We start from the raw sequence: 20,251 nt of genomic DNA, 5'->3' as shown, positions 1-20,251 counted from the left end.
TAGAGCAACTATACACAACTTTATTCAAAAAACCACGTGAATTATTTGAGCCTCCTCAGAACACCAGAGGTACTTCTGTTTCTCGGATATAACACCGGAGAGGCTTGAAAAAAATGCTCATTGCCACGAGGCATCACTGAAACCAAGGCGCTTGGTAAAACTGCTGCCGACCAGACACCTCTGCATGCAGCACCACCACCAAGAACCAGAACTCCGGAATAACACCCCTCTCCTGGAAGAAGCAGCCCAGGAGCTCTCAGGCCGGCAGACCCCAGGGTCTCCCCTATCCCTCCCCACGCCCGCGGGGCTCAGAAGCCCACGCACAACCCTCCCTCAAGCCCGACCGCTCGCTAAGACCGAAGTCGCGAAAAAAATCCACCCCGAGACCTCCCTACCCTGACACTTTTCCTCACGCAACAGCGTGCCGAGAACCACAGAGGCTCGCAAAGCCGGCAGCCTGCCGAGGAGCCCTACAGGGCCGGGGGGTGGTGGTGGGGGACAGCCCAGGGTCCCTCACCAGGCGAGAAAAAGGGGAGCACCTCCCCGCCACGGAGGCCTGCGGCTGACAGCGGCCGCCAGCCCGCCCCTCCCGCCAAGGGGCGCCCTGAGGCGGCGGGGCGAGGCCGGGCCCCGGGCCGGGGGCGGGCGCCGGCCCTGTCACTTCAGGCGGCGTTGCGTAAGAATCTCCCCGCGGCCAGGCGGGCGGGCGGGAGGCGTGAGGTACCCCGGGGAGGGGGGGGGGGAGGCGGCTCCGCGCCTCAGGCGCGGCCCCCTTCACGCTCCCGTGCACCTGCTCACCTGTCTCCCGGCCGGCTGAGGGGAGGGGGGGGAGAACCGGGGCGAGGTGGGGGGGCCAGGCCCGGCCCGGCCACTCCCCTCGCCGGGCTCGGCGCAGGCGCCTTAACGGCTACCGCAGGCAGGGGGCGGCAACATGGCGGCGTGAGCGGCGGCGGTTTCGGCTCCACAACAACAGCGGCAGCCGCGATCGTTCGCGCCGCCCGTTCGGCTCCGAGCGCCGTTCGCCTTCCCCCGGGCCGGGCCGGGCCGGGCCGGGCCGAGCTCGGCGTCGCTCCGCTTCTCCCGCCACGGCGGCGGGGAAGGCGGCGCCGGTTGAGGCAGCTTTCGGCTAACGGGGCATCGGCGCCCATAATAATCCCTCATTATAGAGGAGCGGCTCCTGGGACGGTGCCTGCGCCTCGGGCCGGCTCCCTGCGGCCCCGCCGGCTGCGACTGCGGTGGATGCGCGGCTCGGCCCGGCCGGGCGGGGAGGAGGCGGCGGCGGCAGGTGCCGGTTAACGGCGGGGGGTAAATGGCGAGCGAGAAGCCGGTGTCGGGGCCGGACCCGCAGCCCGCGGGACTCATCTCCGTCGGGGCCGGCGGTGGAGGCGGCGGCGGCGGCGTCGCGGTGATGGGGGAGCTGAGGGCGTCGGGCTCCGGGTCCGTCGTGCTCCCCGCGGGGATGATTAACCCGTCGGTGCCGATCCGCAATATCCGGATGAAATTCGCCGTCCTCATCGGACTCATCCAGGTCGGGGAGGTCAGCAACCGGGACATCGTGGAGACGGTGCTGAACCTGGTAAGCGGCCCGGCACCCCGTCCCGGTGACGCCCCGGCGGGCAAGAGGGTCCCCGGGCACCGGCCCGAGCAGCCCACCTCCTCCCGGGGCTGCTCCCCGCTCCCCCCCTGCCCCTCGGCGACCCGAAAAGGACCTTCATTTTCCCAGCCCCCGTGTCCCCGCTACACGTACGGCCCTTTTCCAACCATCTTTCATCCCCAAACTCCTCTCGTCCCCCTCTCTCTCCTCGGCGATACCGCGACCTGCCCTTCTCCTCGTCGTGCCTGTGACAGAAGCCCCCCTCGGCGCTCCCCAAACTCCACGCAGGACCCTGCCGAGTCCAGGCAGGCCACTCTTCCCCTTCCCAGTGCCTCCCCCCTCGGCCGCTTCCCGCAGAAGTGGAGCGTGTGGAATTCACATGTGTGAAAAATAAGGAGATTAAGTAATTTGCGATTTCGGGTTCTGGACGCTGCCCTATAACCCCATAGCTTCCTCGCTTGAAGAAGAGTGGTGTGAATGTAGTATGTCTTTTTCACTGAAAAACATCAAAAACAGCCTGAGCTGGTGTCTTGTCTTAGTGGCTGAAACGTGCAAAGGGTTTAACCCTGTTAGCTCAGAGCTAGTGGAGTATTTTATCTAGAGGCAGGGGGAGGAGGGAGATTTTTGCAAGGGTTTAATACGCTTTAATATCTGTAATAAAGAGTTAGTTGTATTGCAGTATTGTATTGGGTTGCTCACGTCTTAATAATCCGCTATGCTTTCCAAAACACATTCTTGTCTGCAAAGTAAGTGCTGTTGCTAATTTTGTTTAAGGTCTGCGGGTTGCAAAATACTATTGTGTGCTGGTAAATAGCTTGAAACAAGGCGAAGACGCTAAAATGTAGCTCCTTAGTCATCTGCTCACTTCATGGAGTGAAAGAGTTACTGCAGGACTGTATGACTTAATGTTTTTGCGCTACCTACACCAAAGCCTGAGGAACCTACAGAAGCCAAACGAGTGGATCTAAAAATGAATCACTTTCAATTATGTGCAATTTGGTGCTGCTCCTGAATGCAAGATTTGCTGCAGCAAAGCTTTTGAAGCAGTTCAGTCAATGAAATATCCTAAATTTTTGCATAGGAAATAGGATAGAAAAATGACTGCTCAAAACTGAATGGCAATTAATTGAAACTGCCTTTGTTTCAAATGAGTTTAATGCTTTCAACCTCCACTCATTTTAAACAAAGTCATGCAAGGAATATATTTTGTTTCAAACACTTTGAAAGGATGTATTCTTCTGTTTGACAGTTATTTGCATTTGACCTAGCACAGACTGAATGGAAAAGCTGCAGCACGCAGGGAAAGACATGGTTTGGTCAGATCATTTTAATATTTATGGCTTATCTGAACACACAGGGTTAAAACCCTAATAGTTCTGTGAATGTGTCAAAACAGTAATCTGGTATATTTCCCACTCCTTTCTACAAGCTGTTTGACACTTAACTGAAACATGATTTGTAAATATTTTTTTTTTGTACAAGTGTGGTACAAGTGATCATAACTTTATTGGATTATTACCCATTCCTTTAAAAGTAGCACTCGAAATAAGGGAATGACATGCACTTATTAACTGGATTTGTATAGATCATGACAGATACAAAGATGTTTAATCCTTTTCTGGTTTTCTTTCTTCTTTCATTCTTCTTACTGATATTTAAGCTTATTTTAATTCTGGCTGTTAGCGCATCAGCAACTGGACTAACATTGGCTTGTCTTTGGCGGGGGAGGTTAGAATGTGTTTTGGTATTTGTGTGGAGGACATGCAGTGCTTGTTACAGTGCTTGCCTACAAGATCTACCTACTGATTAGTTCCTCTTGCTGAAAACTATGCTTATATTTAAAAATAAAGGCAAGAGTCTTTAACAGTGCTCTTGGCATCGGGGGACGTATATGAATGTGAAACTGCTTGGGAATCTGCTGCAGTAGCGATGCATTCTGGATCAGTCATTACTTAACAGATGGACTCTAGTATACAATAGTCAGTATTCCCACAGCAGAGAGAGGTTACATTGTGTCTGCTAATCTTTTTCTTCTCAGGGCAGTGAATGTCTCAAACTTAGGCTTGTATGTTTCAAACTTAATTTACTTCCATGTGAAACAAACATAGTGAATATGGCAGGTACAAAGTAAAGCTGATGGCATATCCCCCAACTACTAAACGTTATCTGATTTGGTAGTAAGGATTTTAATGGCAACTCTAAATAAAATGCCATCTTGTATTTTAGAAGCATTCTTTGGGGGTGGAGAGATTTTTGTGGGCTGTTTCTTTTTTTTTTTCTTCAGCCCTTACCTTTACTATTTCTGAATAACTTTTGGTGCAAGGGTGATAATGAGTGGACAGTGCTTAAAGACCTGATCTCAATTTGATATGTCAGTTGATACGTTAAGTCTCTGAGAGAAATATAGCCTGTACTATATCTATAAGACATTTGGTAGTAGCTTTTTAATATCGGAATGCTGCATAGCTGAGACTTCTTTTATTATCGGAGAGAATCAGAAGTTAAAGATTGAGATACTTTCTTTAAATTTTATTTTCTTACCTGAGATTACTGCTGTCTTCTGTGTAAAGCTTAAGTAAGTCTATTCATTCTTCCTGCATCTGTGTGGAAGCAGCAGCAAATGTTTGAGACGAAACTTTGGTTTGGCTTGCCCTTGTCATGGATATGCTCAGTCTTCTTCCTTGTTAAGTTTTCCTCTTAGGGTTTATCTTGGACAGTTTTTACCTTTAAATGATAGTTTTGGTGGCCCCACACTATGGTCTCTGTTACTGCATTTCAGACTTCATGTGGCACCTTCTGATGTTGATGGACACAGTGATTTATTTTATCTGTGAGGTGATGAAGTGCTTCTTATGCAGTGCTGAAAATCTTTTTCCATGTCTGATATGTTGTTGGATTTTCAGCTTTGCCAAATTTTAACAGTTGACTTTCAGCTCAGACAGTATTTTGTTTTTGGGATCGCCTACGCTGTTTATGGGATTAGTTGTTTCTCTTGATGCTTTTCTTTTTCTCAGTGGCACTTTTTTTTCCTCTGAACTTACTGCGTGTTCAAAGTTCTGTTATACCGGTGAATTTGTATAATGAAGTATCACTTGCTAGAGTTTCTAGTATTGCTTGTGTTATTTTTCATTGTTTAACATTACAGTGGAAGACATAATGGAGAGAGGGTTCAGCCCTTTATATGCCAATGCCTGTGAACTACTTAAACGTATCCTTAAAAAAACCTGCTAGTGTTAATACTGTGAAGGTCAGAAGTTGTTAAGAGTCTACGAGCTGAAGGCTATTCTAGAATGATTTTATAGAATATTGTATTCTTTTTACATTTCTGGAAGTAGGAGAGAACTCCTCATCATGCCTCATGCATTATTCTGTGATGGGGAGTATTTTGATTTTGGTCCATGGGTTTAATGTGAATTCCCAGGTCCAGCATGCTCTCTTTGAGATGTGTGTTTGCTGACCCTTGTGTACTGCAAAGCACCAAACTGGAAAAGGCTTTCCTTGCAAACAACATAATCCTCTAATTGCTCTTAGTGATTTCTCTTTGGGGAGATTTTGACACCAATTCCATGCTTCTATTGATGAGGAGGCCTTTCCCCTTTGAACAGCTCTATTAGTTTTCTTCGGGTACTGTCAGGGATGTTGTTATTGCTATGATAGATGTGCTTCTTGTTGTTATTGTCCATAGTTCCTTTGCTTCTTGATACCCTTTTGTACTTATGATATGTGTTAGACTGATGCTTAAAATAAAGTTCTGCATGACGTACATCAGCAAATACAATATTAAGGTGGAAATGGGTCAGTCTGTCCACCTGTATTCTTCTACTTCAAGTGCATTTTTGTTTCACTTATCTCCTAGTTCCACACGTGGCTTTAATTAGTTCTTCTATAATATATCTTGAATGGCCTTTCCTTTCATTATTTTTACTGGCTTGCTTCCTTAATTCTCTGCTTTTCCAGTATTTTGATGGTCTTGGGAATTTTTCCTTCAGTGTATATTTTGAACTGTCTCTTGTCTGGCCAGCTTTCATCAAACATGACTACGTGAATTGCATTGTTTTGTAGCTTTTGGAAAGCTTTCTCTGTTCCAGTTTGAATTTCCTAGAATTTTTGATTTTGAGTTTTGTAGTGCTGATTCTACAGCAGTGTGAAATAAGAAAGGTGAACAGGAAGCTGACTGGTACTAAAAAATTGTGACTGGTGCTGACACATGCTGCTCGTTTTGCCTATGCATCTTGAACAGGTGATGTGATGCAGATTTGAACAGATTTCAGTCTGATCCAGGTGTAGCTGACCAGGTTTCTCCTTGTGCAATCTGGAAAGCTTTTATATATGTTTTGTCAGGCTAGAGAGTGCTTACAAGAAGTAGGTCAAACACCAGGCATAGTTCAAAAAGTCTCTTGCTGTTCTTGTTGACTACAGCCCACGCTTCTGCCTAGCTCTTCTCATTTTCTTGGCTGTTCCGTCCTACTTCAGTTTTAGTCACCCATCACAAGAGGCAAGCCATTTTTTAGTGCTCTGTCACATTGTGTACTTGTAGGAGTGGCCTTTGCAGCTCCAGAGCGAATGGGTTGGATTACGTGAGAGATCCTTGTTGCCCTACAGGCTTTCCGTAGTAGTGGTCATAAGGAAAAATGTGAAGGGAGGCATATGTAAGGAAGATTTTTATTTTTTTAACTTTGTTGGTACTTTTTCTTCAAACATTGGTTAAGGGTCGTCATAAGCTAAAGTTGGCTTTTGATATTTGAGTTCTTTGAATCTATTTACAGTTTTGGTTGCTGCAACATCCTGTGGGCACAGTTCTACTCTTGTGTGGGGAGGAAGAATCCCATTTGTTTGTTAGATGCTGTCGTACTCTGAGAAACCGTGGGCCTCGTGAACTGTGGCCTCCATCATGTGACTTCTGTTTTTCTTGTGGAACTAGCTTTACAGGCTTGAGAATCTGACTCCGTTTTCTTGGCGGAAGACTTCCCATTTTTGTAATGTAATTCTCTGCTGATAGATGGTGTTATTCAAAAAAGTGAAGTTTGGGGGAATTCTGAAGTTGTTTTGGGTTTTTTGTTTGGTTTTTGTTTGTTTGTTTGTTTTTTAATGTGTGTGTTTTGTTTTAGGTGATACTTAACCGGAGGTGGCAGTGCTTGTCCAAGTTGCTGTCTGTCCCGCTGGTCCCTTTTTATCCTGCTCATTTATCTCTGTACTAAGCTATGTCTGGATGTTACTGTAGAAGCTACCAGAGCCATATGAAAGAGTATCCACTGCAAGAGTTTGTAATAGCATTCCATGGGCAGCTACTTAAGAGTACTACAGCTGTTGTCATTATCTAATACTCTCATGGAAAACTTAGTTTTGGTTACAGAAAATCTTTGAATGACTGAATGTTCACTTAATTTCTTTTAGTATAACTGATTGCTGTTGGCTTTTTTATCTAATCTTTGACAGTAGGTGTTTATGGGTGGGAAGTTGTTTTCAAAACTTTTATCAGTCATGAAGCACTAGTGATATCTCAGCAGGTGGCTTGGAATCTGCTGTGGTTCTGGTATGATGGACTGATACATTTCTATAGGTGATAACTTCTTGATACGCTCACCATGACTGATTTTACCGAGTATTCCTTACCGCTTAACTCCAAACAGCTATTTTCCTCTTAGTTTTACATTTTACTTGTCTTTACAGGATTCAGTTCATGGATTATAAGGGAGGTGAATGCCTAAATGTTTTTTTTTATTATTTTTGCCACATTGAAGTAATAAAGATGTGAGACTGGTATTAATAAAACACCTCTGATCTTTGGCCTTTCCCCCTACTCCCACCTGAGACCCTACCTATGTTTTATCCCTTTTCATCAAGCAAAAGGTTATCACCTTTCTTGATCAAGATGCTGTTCTTACAAAATTGTGACCTGATTCCCCGTTTAAACCATGTGTTTTACAGGACTAAGCATTTAGCTGTGTAATCAGTTATACACTAATCCTTCTGTCCCCTCTATATTTTTTCCCTCCCCACCCCCCTGGCACCTTGACTTTCAGATGAGTACTCAAAGGGGTAGAAGTCAAGGTGCATGGCTTATTACATTCACGAGGTTGATGCTTAGGAGGCTGTGGTGCAGTTTTTTCTTTCATGTTAATGCTTTTCTGTGTCTCTGTTCATACTTTTAAAATATATGAATCACTGTCTATATTACATCCTTAAAAAAAACCCAAACCAGAATCCAACACCCAAAAACTGCATAATCATCTCTGAATTCCTACTGAAGCGTTTGTTCCCCTTTCACGCCATATTGAATTTAGTCAAAGTGGAATGAAATCTGTGATTGGGTTAGTAGCAAAACTGAGACTTTTATATCCTGATAAATACTGTGCATGGTATTAACACAGCTGTGTTAATTAGCTATCCAAGCTATTTTAAATCATCTCTTAATCTTACCTGTTCATTACTTAATACTGCACTTTTTTGTTTTTCTATCTTAGCCTGTCATGATAAATCTGCAATTTCAAATCAACTTGCTGTAGTAACGGGAGAGCAACACATTTTGTAGTATTTACACAGAACAGTATCATTGCAGCTATCTCATTAGTTTATATCTTGTATGTGCCTGGTGGCCAAAGGGTCAGTGTAGTAGTGCGTGTTTATGTTGAAAGAAGTTCCATTTATTTAATTATTGAATTTGATCCTTAATTACCATTGATATTTTTGGAAATACCCCTTTGTGGAGTTTTATTAATTCTTGCATAGACAGAACTCAAGCTTCCTTTAAGTCTGAATCAAATGTAGAACTTGCTTTTATAATCGGAGGCAGCAAATCGCTTGAAATATCAGTTTTGAATTTGATGATCTACCTCCCACTTCTGTCTTGCAAAGGTTTGGCTTGGATGTACTGTGAATGATACAATATGCAATAAATAATATTCAGCATAAAGATAATGAACAATTAAAAAAAAAGAAGGGGGGGTTATTTGTGGAGAGTCACATATTGCTTCCATAATTGATAGAAATACCTGTTTCAGCTATAGGATTATGATGGATTTCAGCTGTTTGAACTACAGTTTCATAACTCCCAATTTAGGAAGATTGTTAATGACATTCATCTCTAATGGAAAGATTATCTGTTATTTCCAGTAGAGAAGCACTTCAACTTGTGATCAACCTACTGACTCTCTGCTAAAATTTGCATTCTGGTAATTTTTGTGGTTTAGAGTTTGTTCTACTTTTGAAGTACATAGAAAATAATAATCTTCAGTAAATAAGTAAGTCTAAGTAGTTCTGGTGTTACTGAGATTTATACCAGTGATGTCGATTCATTTATATTAATGCAACCCTGTAATGTGACTACCCTGCTTTAATTTAAAATTGGGTTGCATCAGTGAAATTGTTCCAACATAACAATTCACTGAAAGCTTGCATAAATGTGAATACTGCTCATGCTATTCAACAGCTTACAAATGCTTGACTTCTATATTTGGAAAATGATCTTTCACTGCCCTTTTGTTTACAGTTGGAAGCCTTTCTTAACTATGCAAAATAGGTATTAGGTTTTGGAATTAGCTGAAAGTGAGATAGGGCAAGATATTCACTTAAAAGTGAAATTGTTATTCATATCATGCTTTTTGGTACCTGATGGCTTTTGTGCTACTGGGACAGTGTAGACAGAAGGATGCAAATAATCATTCTCTGAGTAGAGCCTTCTAAACTAACTCCAGTACCAGCAATATGGCATTGTAATCAGTTTCACGTGATCTCACTTTTTTTTTGCCTTTTAAGTCTTCATATTCTGTGACAAATACTCAATTACATAAGATTTTCTAACTTTTATTGGCTTTTGCCTGCTTTAAGAGCCACTGTAACAGGTTTTTTCTTTTTTTGCTCTTTGTTTTGTAAAAAGATAATGTTTTGAATATTTATAAACACAAATATGAATTTGGAAACAACATGTCCTTTGATTCACAAAGGAGCCTGTACAAACACTGAAACAAAGACTCCTACTTCAGAATTATAGAAAAAAATAAGATATGCTTTCATTAAATATAGAATAGTAACCACGAAATACACATTCAAGCTAGTAATGAACTGACTGAAGCCAAGCCCTCTCTTGGATTGCTCATGCCTGACTGATCAGAGTTTACTCTTACTCTTCAGCAATGTGTCTTGATTTAATTGTGAGCTAAAAATCTTCCTATGTCACTTTGAGTGTTAAGAACATTCAATTAAAAAAACAACCCAAAATTACTTTGAAATCAGGGAGCATTCTTGCTTAAAGTTGAATTTATGTTTTATAGCTAGTAGAATGGGAAAGCCGTCTGCCCCTTCCAATAGGACATATACATCAGAATGTAGCCACAGAGTTTAGTCACCTCCAATTGTGTAGTGAGCAAATGTGAACTAGTATATCTGAGGATGTTATGCAGGGAGAATGAGCTTCCCAGTGGTCTGGAGAGTGGACTGGGGGATTCAGCATCTTTGCAGAAGGGCATTAGCTGCAGCTGTTTAATTGCAGGAATTGGAATGTTGAGAGAATGGGCCAAGAGCTGCTTCCTGAAATGAGAAGAAAAAGCCAATTTTGTAGGAAGAAAGCAGCAGCTTTATCCCTCTTCAAATCATAATTTTTATCTTAATAAATGAAACTTATCAAGAGTCCTCTGAAAGCTGCATTGTGGCTATGTTAAGTTATAGAAAGAGGAAGGAGGTAAAGAACCTTACTAAGTGTTGTGTTATACTTTCATGGCTGGTGACTTTTGCTGTTTTCTTTTGAGATTGAGAGCTCCAACAAAAGCCATCATTGTAAACTCAGTGTTTACACATCCAATGGGATTGTTTGCCTCAATATGTTCCTCCATGAGCAAAAAGTTCGCTGACATAAAATTGTCAAAAAATTAATGTCAGCACCCCCTCTTTTCCTTCTGTTACTCCAGTGAAATACGTTATCTGTTTTGGTAAATGGCAATATGTGTGATATTTGTGAGTCATATCTGTGACTGATGGCTACTTGGCTGTTAATATTCCTATGCCAAATAGCTGAAACTTATGGACACTTTTGTGTAAGACTGCATTGGACTGAATAAGGTCTTCCAAGCAAGATGCTCAGGAGGTAGGGGCTATTTCATCCTTCTAATTCTTTTTCCCTAAAGATATTTGTGGAGCCTCTGCCCCATGTTTTAGTCTCTGGAGTTCCAAAAATCTTCATTGCTGCTTCTTCTGCGTCTTCACTATGGCATGTATATGTCCAAACAACCTGCAGAAGTCTTCTGGTTTTTGTGTGGTTTGTTTTATGCAGCTTTTAGGTGATTTGAAAGACTTTCTCATCCACTCTGTTCCTCATGGAAATGTTGCAGCCTCCATTGCATCTTTTGATATGTTAGAGAGCATTATGTGAATGCAGAAACATACTTATAAGGAGACCCTGCTAGAGTTGCATCTACTATCCAAGGCTGAAGTGAATTGAGTCCATCTGTAAAGAAGGTTTAACATACCGTCCTGGGCTCATATGCAGCACTTCTTTTTTTTTTTTTTTTTTTTTTCTCTCATCAAAATCATATTAATGATCTTGCCTCTCTGTTCTTCTCTTTGGCACTAACACTACAGCATCCTCCTGAAACTTCATTGTCAGAGCACTTTCATAAACTAGCAGAATCACAGAAATTTCAAAGAATTGTAGAACAGTTGAGGATGGAAGGAACCTCTGGAGGTCTCTAGACGAAAATCCATGCTCAAAGCAGGGTCAACTAGAGCAAGTTGCTCAGGGCCTTGTCTGGCTGGGTTTTGAATACTTCTAAGGATGGAGACTCCCATGTCGAGTTCTTAGTTAGGTGTAAGTGGAGTTTCCTGTGCCTGTTGCTACTTGTCCTGTCACTGAGTGTCATTGAGAAGAGTCTGGCTCCCTTGTCTCTACTCCCTGCCCACCCTACCCCACCTACAAATACACATACACATCTATAAGGTCTCTTCAAACCTTCTCCACTTAAGGCTAAATAATCCCAGCTCTCTTCAGCTCTTTCTCTCTCTCTTTCTTTATATGTCAGATGTTCCAATCCCTTAATCACTCGCACATTTAGATGTTTATTCTCCTTGTGTAGATAACAGTGCTTCCTTTCCAAAAAGTGGGAGGTGGAGTCCAGGAAGCCTTTTAATTATAGCAACCCTTTTCCTCATCTCACAGTATGAGCTGCAATATCTACCACAAATAATCCAGTCAATATTGCTACGCCTAACCCAGCAAAGGACAATTTGCACCACATGCAGCCAAGAAAGAAAACAGACCTCTGTGAGCCACAGCAGTGAGTGTTTGCTTTTCATCTGTTGTGCGTGCTTGTTAATAGATAGCCTTGGATGAAACACACAAACCCAAGAGTATCTGTCACTTCTGCAAATCACAGTTATGGTTGTAGGTAAGCTTTAATTCTTGGATTTCAGAAATATAAAATGTAGCTACATTTGATATTCTGCTGAAAATGTATGAAGACAATAGTAATGGCTTAATGCTGAGTTAATGAAACTTTGTGGCTCTTAACATATGCTATAAATACTACCTTCTTCAAAAAATTAGCGTGAATTGAAATTAAACTAGAAGAGCTATTAACATAGTCTTCAAAGTTACAGATGCTTGATATGACAAGGAAAAAAACCAAACCCCTAACAATCAGTATAGGGCCAAAGCTGTTGAAGTTCTGCATTGAGTTTGTTGAATAGATTCATGACTTTATATATAGTCTGATATTTATAGATTAAATGTTCGATAGTACTTTATGTGCATCTAACTATATGTAACTTAGAAACTGTAATATATTAATCAAAGGTGATTGTGTAACAATTTTTATAGTTCATGTTTCATGCAAAGAAAATTCTTTCATTCAAAGTAACTTCTAATGTACAATAATAAACACATTGTAACTGGAACAATGTGTAGGCTTAGTCACTGAGAAGGAGTCAGTCTTTGACAGTAGATACAGTACAGTATTTGACATTTTAAAGGTAGTGCTCACTTATTCCCAGTTCTCACAGATGTCATGATTTCCCTTATTACTAGTATAAATGAGTTTTATAACAAGAGAAAATTAACAATAGTAAAGTAGCTTATGTGATTTTTTTTTTCCTAATAAAAAGTGATTAAATTCCATTTAAGAACAAATTTGGATCTACTTGCTCTGTTGCATGTCCTGGTTCAGTTAAAAAAAATAGTTTTCAAGCCTGTAGTCCTTTTTCTCACTTGAAGGCGTAGTTTACTGAGCAAGCTTTCACTTTTTCAGGAACCCAACAGCTCAAACTAATGCAAATAGATGTAAAACATGTATTAAGAGCCTTTGGTGTAACTATAAGCAACAGTCAAAAGGAAGGATGAGAAAGGGGTAAGCAGAAGTTTCAAATGAATGAAGCGAAACCATGTAAGCTGATACTTTTTAGACTGTCAAAGCGAGTACTTCTCCAGTTGACTCTGTTCTTAAAAGTATCAGCCCCCCCCCCAAATTAAGTTAATTGTTTAGGTAAAGTTTAGCTATTAAGAGAAGATACCGCTGAAAGGAAGATTTACATTTAAAAAAACCTCTTAATGGTATGATTGGAAAATCCTGAGTACAACAGGTTATCTTCTCTCAGTGAAGCAATGTCCGCCTGGATTTACAGAGACCTTGAAATGACTTGTTATATGATGTTTTATTAATTTTTTGAGGTGTCTGAGGGATTTCCCACCATCTGTTAATACCAGTCTAAGCCCACATGTGGGCTTCAAAATGCTTTAAGTGTTGAATTTTTTAAGTAAGAAATCCTTCTCTTAAAACTAAACTTAAAGCGGTTAAGAGGTTTCAGAGTGTAAATACAAAATACTTTTTTTTTTTTTTTTGTAGTCCAGATTTAAGCTCTTGGATCATTTATCACAGCTTTGGTTTGTGGTTCTAGCCTGTCCTATGAAGTTAGAATGGCTGAAAATACTTGTAATTGAGCTCTTCTCCTGCACTAGTTATGACATAACTGGCTTTTCAACTTTAAGTCGGTTGAGCTCTGTTTTAGCCAAAACTTACTTCACCCTGAAAAGAAAGCAGTGCATATAATGTATTTTCTTCTGGCTGAGATCAGTCCTAGATGTGTCTTGTACCAAAACCTGATACTATCCAGATGTGCAGAAAAAGACATAAGAAATTTGAAGTGTTGATATAATCTAAGTCCTTTCTGGAGGTCAGAGGAATCTTAGGAGCACCTTGTTTAAATTATTATTTCAAAACTCCTCTCTCATATGCTTCTTGTGGAGTTAGAGTAGATTTTAGGACTTCCTCAGTAAGGAAGCTGGTTAAGCAACCTGAACTAAACGGGTGCCAGCCTGCGAACATAGGGATTCAGTTTTCTGAACTGCGTCCATGGTCATGTTATGTCTTTCTATATTACCATCTCTTCAAGTGTTGTGTTTCCCCCAGCCCCTTATAGATACTAGAGCTTTTCGGGGTGTGTGGCATTTTTGACGATGAGGGTTGGGGTTTTTTCCTTAAGCAGTGCATCTGAACTGGATATGTATGTTTTTGCTGCATGAGTTTTTGAAAAATCGTGGGTTTAAAAATTTCCTTATGTTTACATTTTGTAGAGTATGAGCTGTTGAGGAGACCACATACTTCATAGTACAAGCTGCAGCTGACAGTGCAGCCAATGTGAATTTTGATTTAAAATTCCTTTAAGAAATCCTGAAGATTTTCTGGGAGGTAGGAAGGAATTGTTTGTGGTCTAAAAACAAATCCTGACTTAAGAAAAACTTGTTGGCATTTCTGTTTATTTAGAAAATTGAAATCCAACCAAATAGTCTATACTTAGTGTAGCAAAATGAGATCTTTAAAACACTATAATGAAAGGCTACTGAGGCATTATTAAAAATTAATACAGCCAAGAGAGTTATTGAGAAAAGTAGCATTTAGCAGTAATTGTTAATACATTTTGGTACTGCTGTATGGTAAGTAGCTTCCTCCTTCTTAATCTGCGTTCAGTTTCTGTAGTAATATTTTGAAGAATTTTTTTCAACATTTTTTTTCTTCTCATATATTTGTAAATTAAGAGTAACCGTTCTAGGACAATAGGTTTGTACTGTGACTGAAAATAAAGACTTGCCTGAAGTCTTTTATTGTTATAGGCATCAAAATAAGCTGTAGAGGAAAAATACTTTAAGTAATCAGACTGATCTTTGGGGAGTAAAATGTCATACAGAAAACTATATTATGATGCTTTGTGGGGACAATGTCTGTGATAATGCTCAGGTTTTGAAGGTGTTGGGGTTTGGGGGATTGGAGTGATATAGTCCTGGTCTCAGAGAGTGTATTAGGTTTGTGTGGCAAGGTTTGGGGGCAGGGGGGTGAGCTACAGGGGTGGCTTCTGTGAGAAGCCGCTAGAAGCTTCCCCCGTGTCTGACAGAGCCAATGCCAGCCGGCTCCGAGTTGGACCCACCGCTGGCCGAGGCTGAGCCCATCAGCGACGGTGGTAGTGCCGCTGGGAGAACAGATTTAAGAAGGGGGGGAAAAACCTGCTGCGCAACAGAAACTGCAGGCAGAAAGAGGAGTGAGAATACGTGAGAGAAACAAATCTTTGTGCAGACCCCCAGGTCAGTGCAGAAGGAGGGGAGGAGATGCTCCAGGCGCCAGAGCAGAGATTCCCCTGCAGCCCGTGGGGAAGACCACGGTGAGGCAGGCTGTCCCCCTGCAGCCCAGGGAGGTCCACGGGGGAGCAGATCTCCACCTGCAGCCCGGGGAGGACCCCACGCCGGAGCAGGGGGATGCCCAAACGAGGCTGTGACCCCGTGGGAAGCCCACGCTGGAGCAGGCTCCTGGCAGGACCTGTGGCCCCGTGGGGGACCCACACTGGAGCAGGCTGTGCCTGAAGGACTGCAGCCCATGGAAAGGACTCATGGTGGAGCAGGGGACGAGTGAGGAGTCCTCCCCCTGAGGACGAAGGAGCGGCAGAGACAATGTGTGATGAACTGACCCCGACCCCCATTCCCCGTCCCCCTGCGCCGCTGCGGGGACGAGGTAGAGAAAATCGGGAGTGTAGTTGAGCCGGGAAGGAGGGAGGGGTGGGGAGAAGGTGTTTTAAGATTTAGTTTTATTTTCTTATTACCCTACTCTGATTTGATTGGTGATAAAATAATTTATTTCCCTGAGTCAAGTCTGTTTTGCCCATGACGGTAATTGCTGACTAATCTCCCTGTCCTTATCTCAAGCCACAAGTCTTTTGTTATATTTTCTCTCCCCTGTCCAGCTGAGGAGGGGAGTGATAGGGTGGCTTGGTGAGCACCTGGTGTCCAGCCAAGTTCAACCCACCACAGAAAGATAGGGTTTTTTTAAATGATGGAAACATTTTGAAATACAGTTCTCAAAGAGGTACAGAAAACCTGGGGTTAAATATTTTTGTTTATAGTTGTAAGCAGAATTACAGTTTTATGCAGAGATTGATGGACGTACACAGTACTGTTCATTTCTCTGTATTTCAACAAACAGCTGTTTTTCAGCTTTTGAAACGTGTGGACTTTCTTCATTGCATTGATGTTTGCAGTAGTGAGGTATAATTAAAAAACTGCGATTGGTACTTTGCAGTGATGAACAAGGTTTAGTTATGCTTACTGGCTGTCCTAGATACATTGGCGTTTCTGATACACCAGTAGATTCTGACTGGTTAGTTAAAAGAACTGGCAGTGGCGTCCAGCCCTTCAGCAGCTCCGCTGCCGCCTCTGGAAAGTCTTGTTTGACAGAGAGGAATCGGCTTGTCCTCTCACGCAGATTGCTGATGGCTCTCTTCGTACACGTGAAGCTATTTAGAGACTTCTTGCAGGACAGTGTTACCAATAAACAGCTTGCATTAAAGTTTTGTCACTAATCCCACACTCTACTTCAGTGTGATGTGGATGAAAGTGCTTACATTTCGTGCTCTATAGCTCTTCCTTATACATCTAGGGATTATTTCCTACTAACGAGCACCCCTTGTGTGACACACACTGGCAATGCATGCCCAGCTTTCACACAGAGGCTCGGAACTTGGGTCTTGTAGGATTCGTATCTCACAGCTACATCGTGCTTTTTAAGTCTCTCGCTGAACAGAGGGAAGTCTGTAACTGTTCTTGTGGAAAGTTCATAGTGGTTGAGATGTTTTACCCTGGCCTGGAATATTATAATTAAGTGTGTATAAAGAGGAAATTAAATGTTTTCATTTTCAAGTCTATCAGACAGCTACTGCTATTTAAAACTCTCTTGTGTAGGAGAAAACTGTAATTTATTTGTTATGGCGTTTGAATGGTAGGTTACAATTTAAATGTAACAAATGAACAGTAACTTCCGAAGTTTATGTCAGTTCTGGGTATGTTCAAAGTGCAACCAACTAGTTTTTAGTTAAGCATCATACTGCCATGGCACAGTTACTGTGAGATTTCTTCTTTTTTAACTGGAAGGCTGGAAGGTTTTTCTAATTTTTCTTAGAAGAAATGATCAGGGCCAAGTTTGAACTCCTTATCACTGTCATAGTATTTTCTGTTTTGGTTGACTGCCAGAGACCAGTGTGTGTGTGTTCTACCTGGAACCATATGATTGTCTTTATCTGTATTTGGTAGTTATGCCATGGATGCTTACATAAGATTTTCTTTGTGTAGGTGAGATTAACATTGTTTAATTTTGTGTACTTTTAAAATTGCAGAACCCTTCCTTTTTTCCTTGTACAGGGCCAGTTAAGACATTCCCAGATGTCTGGCACGTTTACTTGCAAACTGCCATTGAGCTGCACACACATTGTTCGGTTGGATCATCTTTTCTTGTTTAAAAATTCATGGCAAAAATTAAAGAAAATGGAATGCCTCAGTAAATTATAAATATAAGGATTTGGAGGCACTTCTGCAGCATGAAAAAATGTTAATATAGATGTTGTTACCCAGCTTTGAATCACAGGATTCTGAAGCCTTAAAGATGAACTATGAAGGCTGGTTAAAATCAGAAAAAAAAATCCTTGGATCAGTTACAGAATGTTAAATCATGACTCACAGAACAATTTAGAATGGAAGGCCTCTTATTAGTGGTAGTCAAAACTGAGAAAGCATGTATTCCAGTGTGGGCTTTGGGGGAGGGCATGATGGAACATGTGCAGATCTAAAAATCCGATATCTTCTAAATACTATGCTTTTTTTTGTTGTTATACGTAAAAGGATTTGTTTTTATTTTCCTTTCAAAAATGTTAAAGGTTGCTTGTTTAAAAAATGTGGCTTTATTGGACTTGGACAGTCCTTTTGTCCTCAACAGAGTGGCCTCATGGCTCTTCTTGGTTGGTTGTGTTGGTGACACATTACTTACAGGTGAATAAAATTTGCTCCTTTGAGATAAAGGGGCTCTACAGAGCTGTTTACAGTAATAAAGTAATTTAAAAAGCTACATGTCTGCCCTAAGTAAGCAGATAAAACTGGATAAAAAAAAGGGATATAATCTGTTTAGTGAGGCACTATTTGTTTTAGACATATTGGCCAATGCTTTCTTTGTCATTGTTCAATTGGTTGGACTTTACTTTCTTCAGAATGGAAATTTGAATTAATGTACTTAAAGATTCACTTTTTTAATACTTTACCGTCTTCACTATTTAAATATGACTACATTTTTAAAGTCTTCTTTTGATCTGCAATAGCAAAGTTCACTGTAATCCTTGTCATAAGTGATGTCAAACAGTGGGTTACGGCTTTACTTTCAAATTAAGTAAAAATTGAATTGTCATGGAGGACAAGTATTGAAGATGCATTTCAGTGACTGTATTTGTGGAGTATTGTGTAGGTGTTGTTAGCAAAGGAAACAGAAACCAAGGATCTGATGCAAGCTTTCAGTCTGCTGGTTTTGGCTTTTTTTTTTTTCCTCTTTTGTAGGCCTATTTGATTAGATTTGCATATGTTCTCCCTTCAGCTTACATATCTTCACTATTGCAGCTTATCTGCAGCTAAAATTATTGTATTTTTTCCAAAATTCTTGTTTTAAATCATTCTTCAAAGTGAGTATCTTTACTTATTGAATGAAAGTAGGGCTACTACAGTCTTTTATCCTGAGTAAACAGATTACATTTTCCTATACTAAATTTTCGTGAACATCAAAGCTATGCCTATTCTTACAGGATTTTGGGCTAATTGGTTTTGGGTTTTTTTTAAATGGATTTAAAATGAAAAATATGCATATATTTCTAGCTCTGCATTCCTTAAAATAAAAATATACTTTTCCAATAATGTTCACAATATTTGAAGTGTGAAGTATTTCTTCTGGCTGGAGTATTTTAGCAAAATACTTCTTTCCCTAAAAATCCTTGATGTGCATACATTAACTTTACTGAACTACTTTTCATGAAGAACAATGAAAAATCAGTTTCAGAATCGTGGGATGACTTTATTGTTTGTTTGGGGTTTTTTTCCATTTCTTTAACACGTATTCTTATGGAAGAAATAATGGCAAACTAAAAAAAAAAAACAAACCAAACACATAATGAAATAATCCCACTTCTGTGGAAGTCAATTCATTCTTTTTTTAAACTTCTTAGAATACCAGTCTTTTTAAATAACTTTCTTTGAACTAAAAATTAAAGCTGGTTATTTTGCACAGTGGGATACTAAGGGGTATCAGGAAGTCTCAGCTCTGAGCATGGTCTGTGAAAGTTTTCTTTCCAGATTGATTTTTGATAGACAGATCTATGAAGGGCTAGAATTAGATTACTAATATCATTTTCACTTGTGAGAGAATACCATATTCTAGGCAGCATCAATAAAAGTAAAAAGTTAATTCATTGTGCTCTGTCATGCTAGATTGTATTTCTACCTTTCTTCATGGATTTTTTTTTAATGACTTCTGAACATCAAAAACTTACTTGATGCCTGTATACTGTTGAGGGAAAAAGCAGGAGTTTTGAAAGCATATGAGGAACTATACAAAGAAGTTGTGATGAAAAAAATATTTGTGGTTGTGAAGTTTAATTGCTATAGTACATTTTGCTTAAAGGGGTGTTTTCAATGAACTTTTTTAACTGTGTGTAAATAGCATCTAATATAACAAGGGGAAAATGTTTTACTTGCAGATTTATACAAATCAAGTAAATATGCATCTTAATAGAGCAACATAGATGCAAGTACAACCTTTTTCTTTTTAAAGGAAAAATAAATGTGTATGAATTTTTCCAGCAGTTTTAGTTGACTTTTCTATATTTAAGAATTTTTTTATTTTTTTTTTTACTTCTCCCTCCTTCTCCATGAAATCTGGTATGTTAGATGGGCCATCATCTTCTGTTAAGTAATTGGTTGGGGAAAGAATTATGTGGTGGAGGTAGTCCAAGCACCATTTTTTGAACATTACTTGAGTTCTTCAGCAGTTAAGTTTTATTGAGCAGGACAGATCTAGGAATCAGAGTAACTTTGAAAAGTGGGATTTATACAGTTCTGAAAATTCTCTTCCAAACTTCTTGGTCATCAATATAAAAGACATCCTTTAAACTCTTTTAAGTATTTCCTTAGCCAAAGAAGCAGTACTGACAGGTAGGTTCTTGTACAGTTAACATGTATCTCGCACACTCAGATTACCAACTGAATTTCAGATTGGTTTTAAATGTTCAAGTACAGTACAAAACATCTTGTGGAACTCTAACGTTCATCACCAAGTTAAAATATTTATTATAAGTGCTAAAAGGGAGCTATGAAGGCTCCTACTT

The 20,251-nt window shown here is 40.7% G+C and overlaps 1 protein-coding gene across 2 annotated transcripts in view; it reads left to right on the top strand.

Annotated features, from left to right (window-relative positions):
* The first annotated feature begins 929 nt into the window (after positions 1-929).
* The window catches only part of NBEA (neurobeachin), a 510,817-nt gene continuing 491,495 nt past the window's right edge, over positions 930-20,251 (top strand). For both annotated transcript variants that reach the window (XM_075050577.1, XM_075050576.1), the window contains exon 1: positions 930-1,576. In XM_075050577.1, coding sequence (XP_074906678.1) covers positions 1,310-1,576 — 267 coding nt within the window. In that variant the 5' untranslated portion in view covers positions 930-1,309. The remainder of the gene's footprint in view (positions 1,577-20,251) is intronic.

The sequence above is a fragment of the Buteo buteo genome, chromosome 18 (genome assembly GCF_964188355.1).
Source record: "Buteo buteo chromosome 18, bButBut1.hap1.1, whole genome shotgun sequence".
In the NCBI taxonomy this organism is placed as follows: domain Eukaryota; kingdom Metazoa; phylum Chordata; class Aves; order Accipitriformes; family Accipitridae; genus Buteo; species Buteo buteo.
Note: the sequence above shows the minus strand (reverse complement) of the source record. Positions and strands in the feature narration are given on the sequence as shown.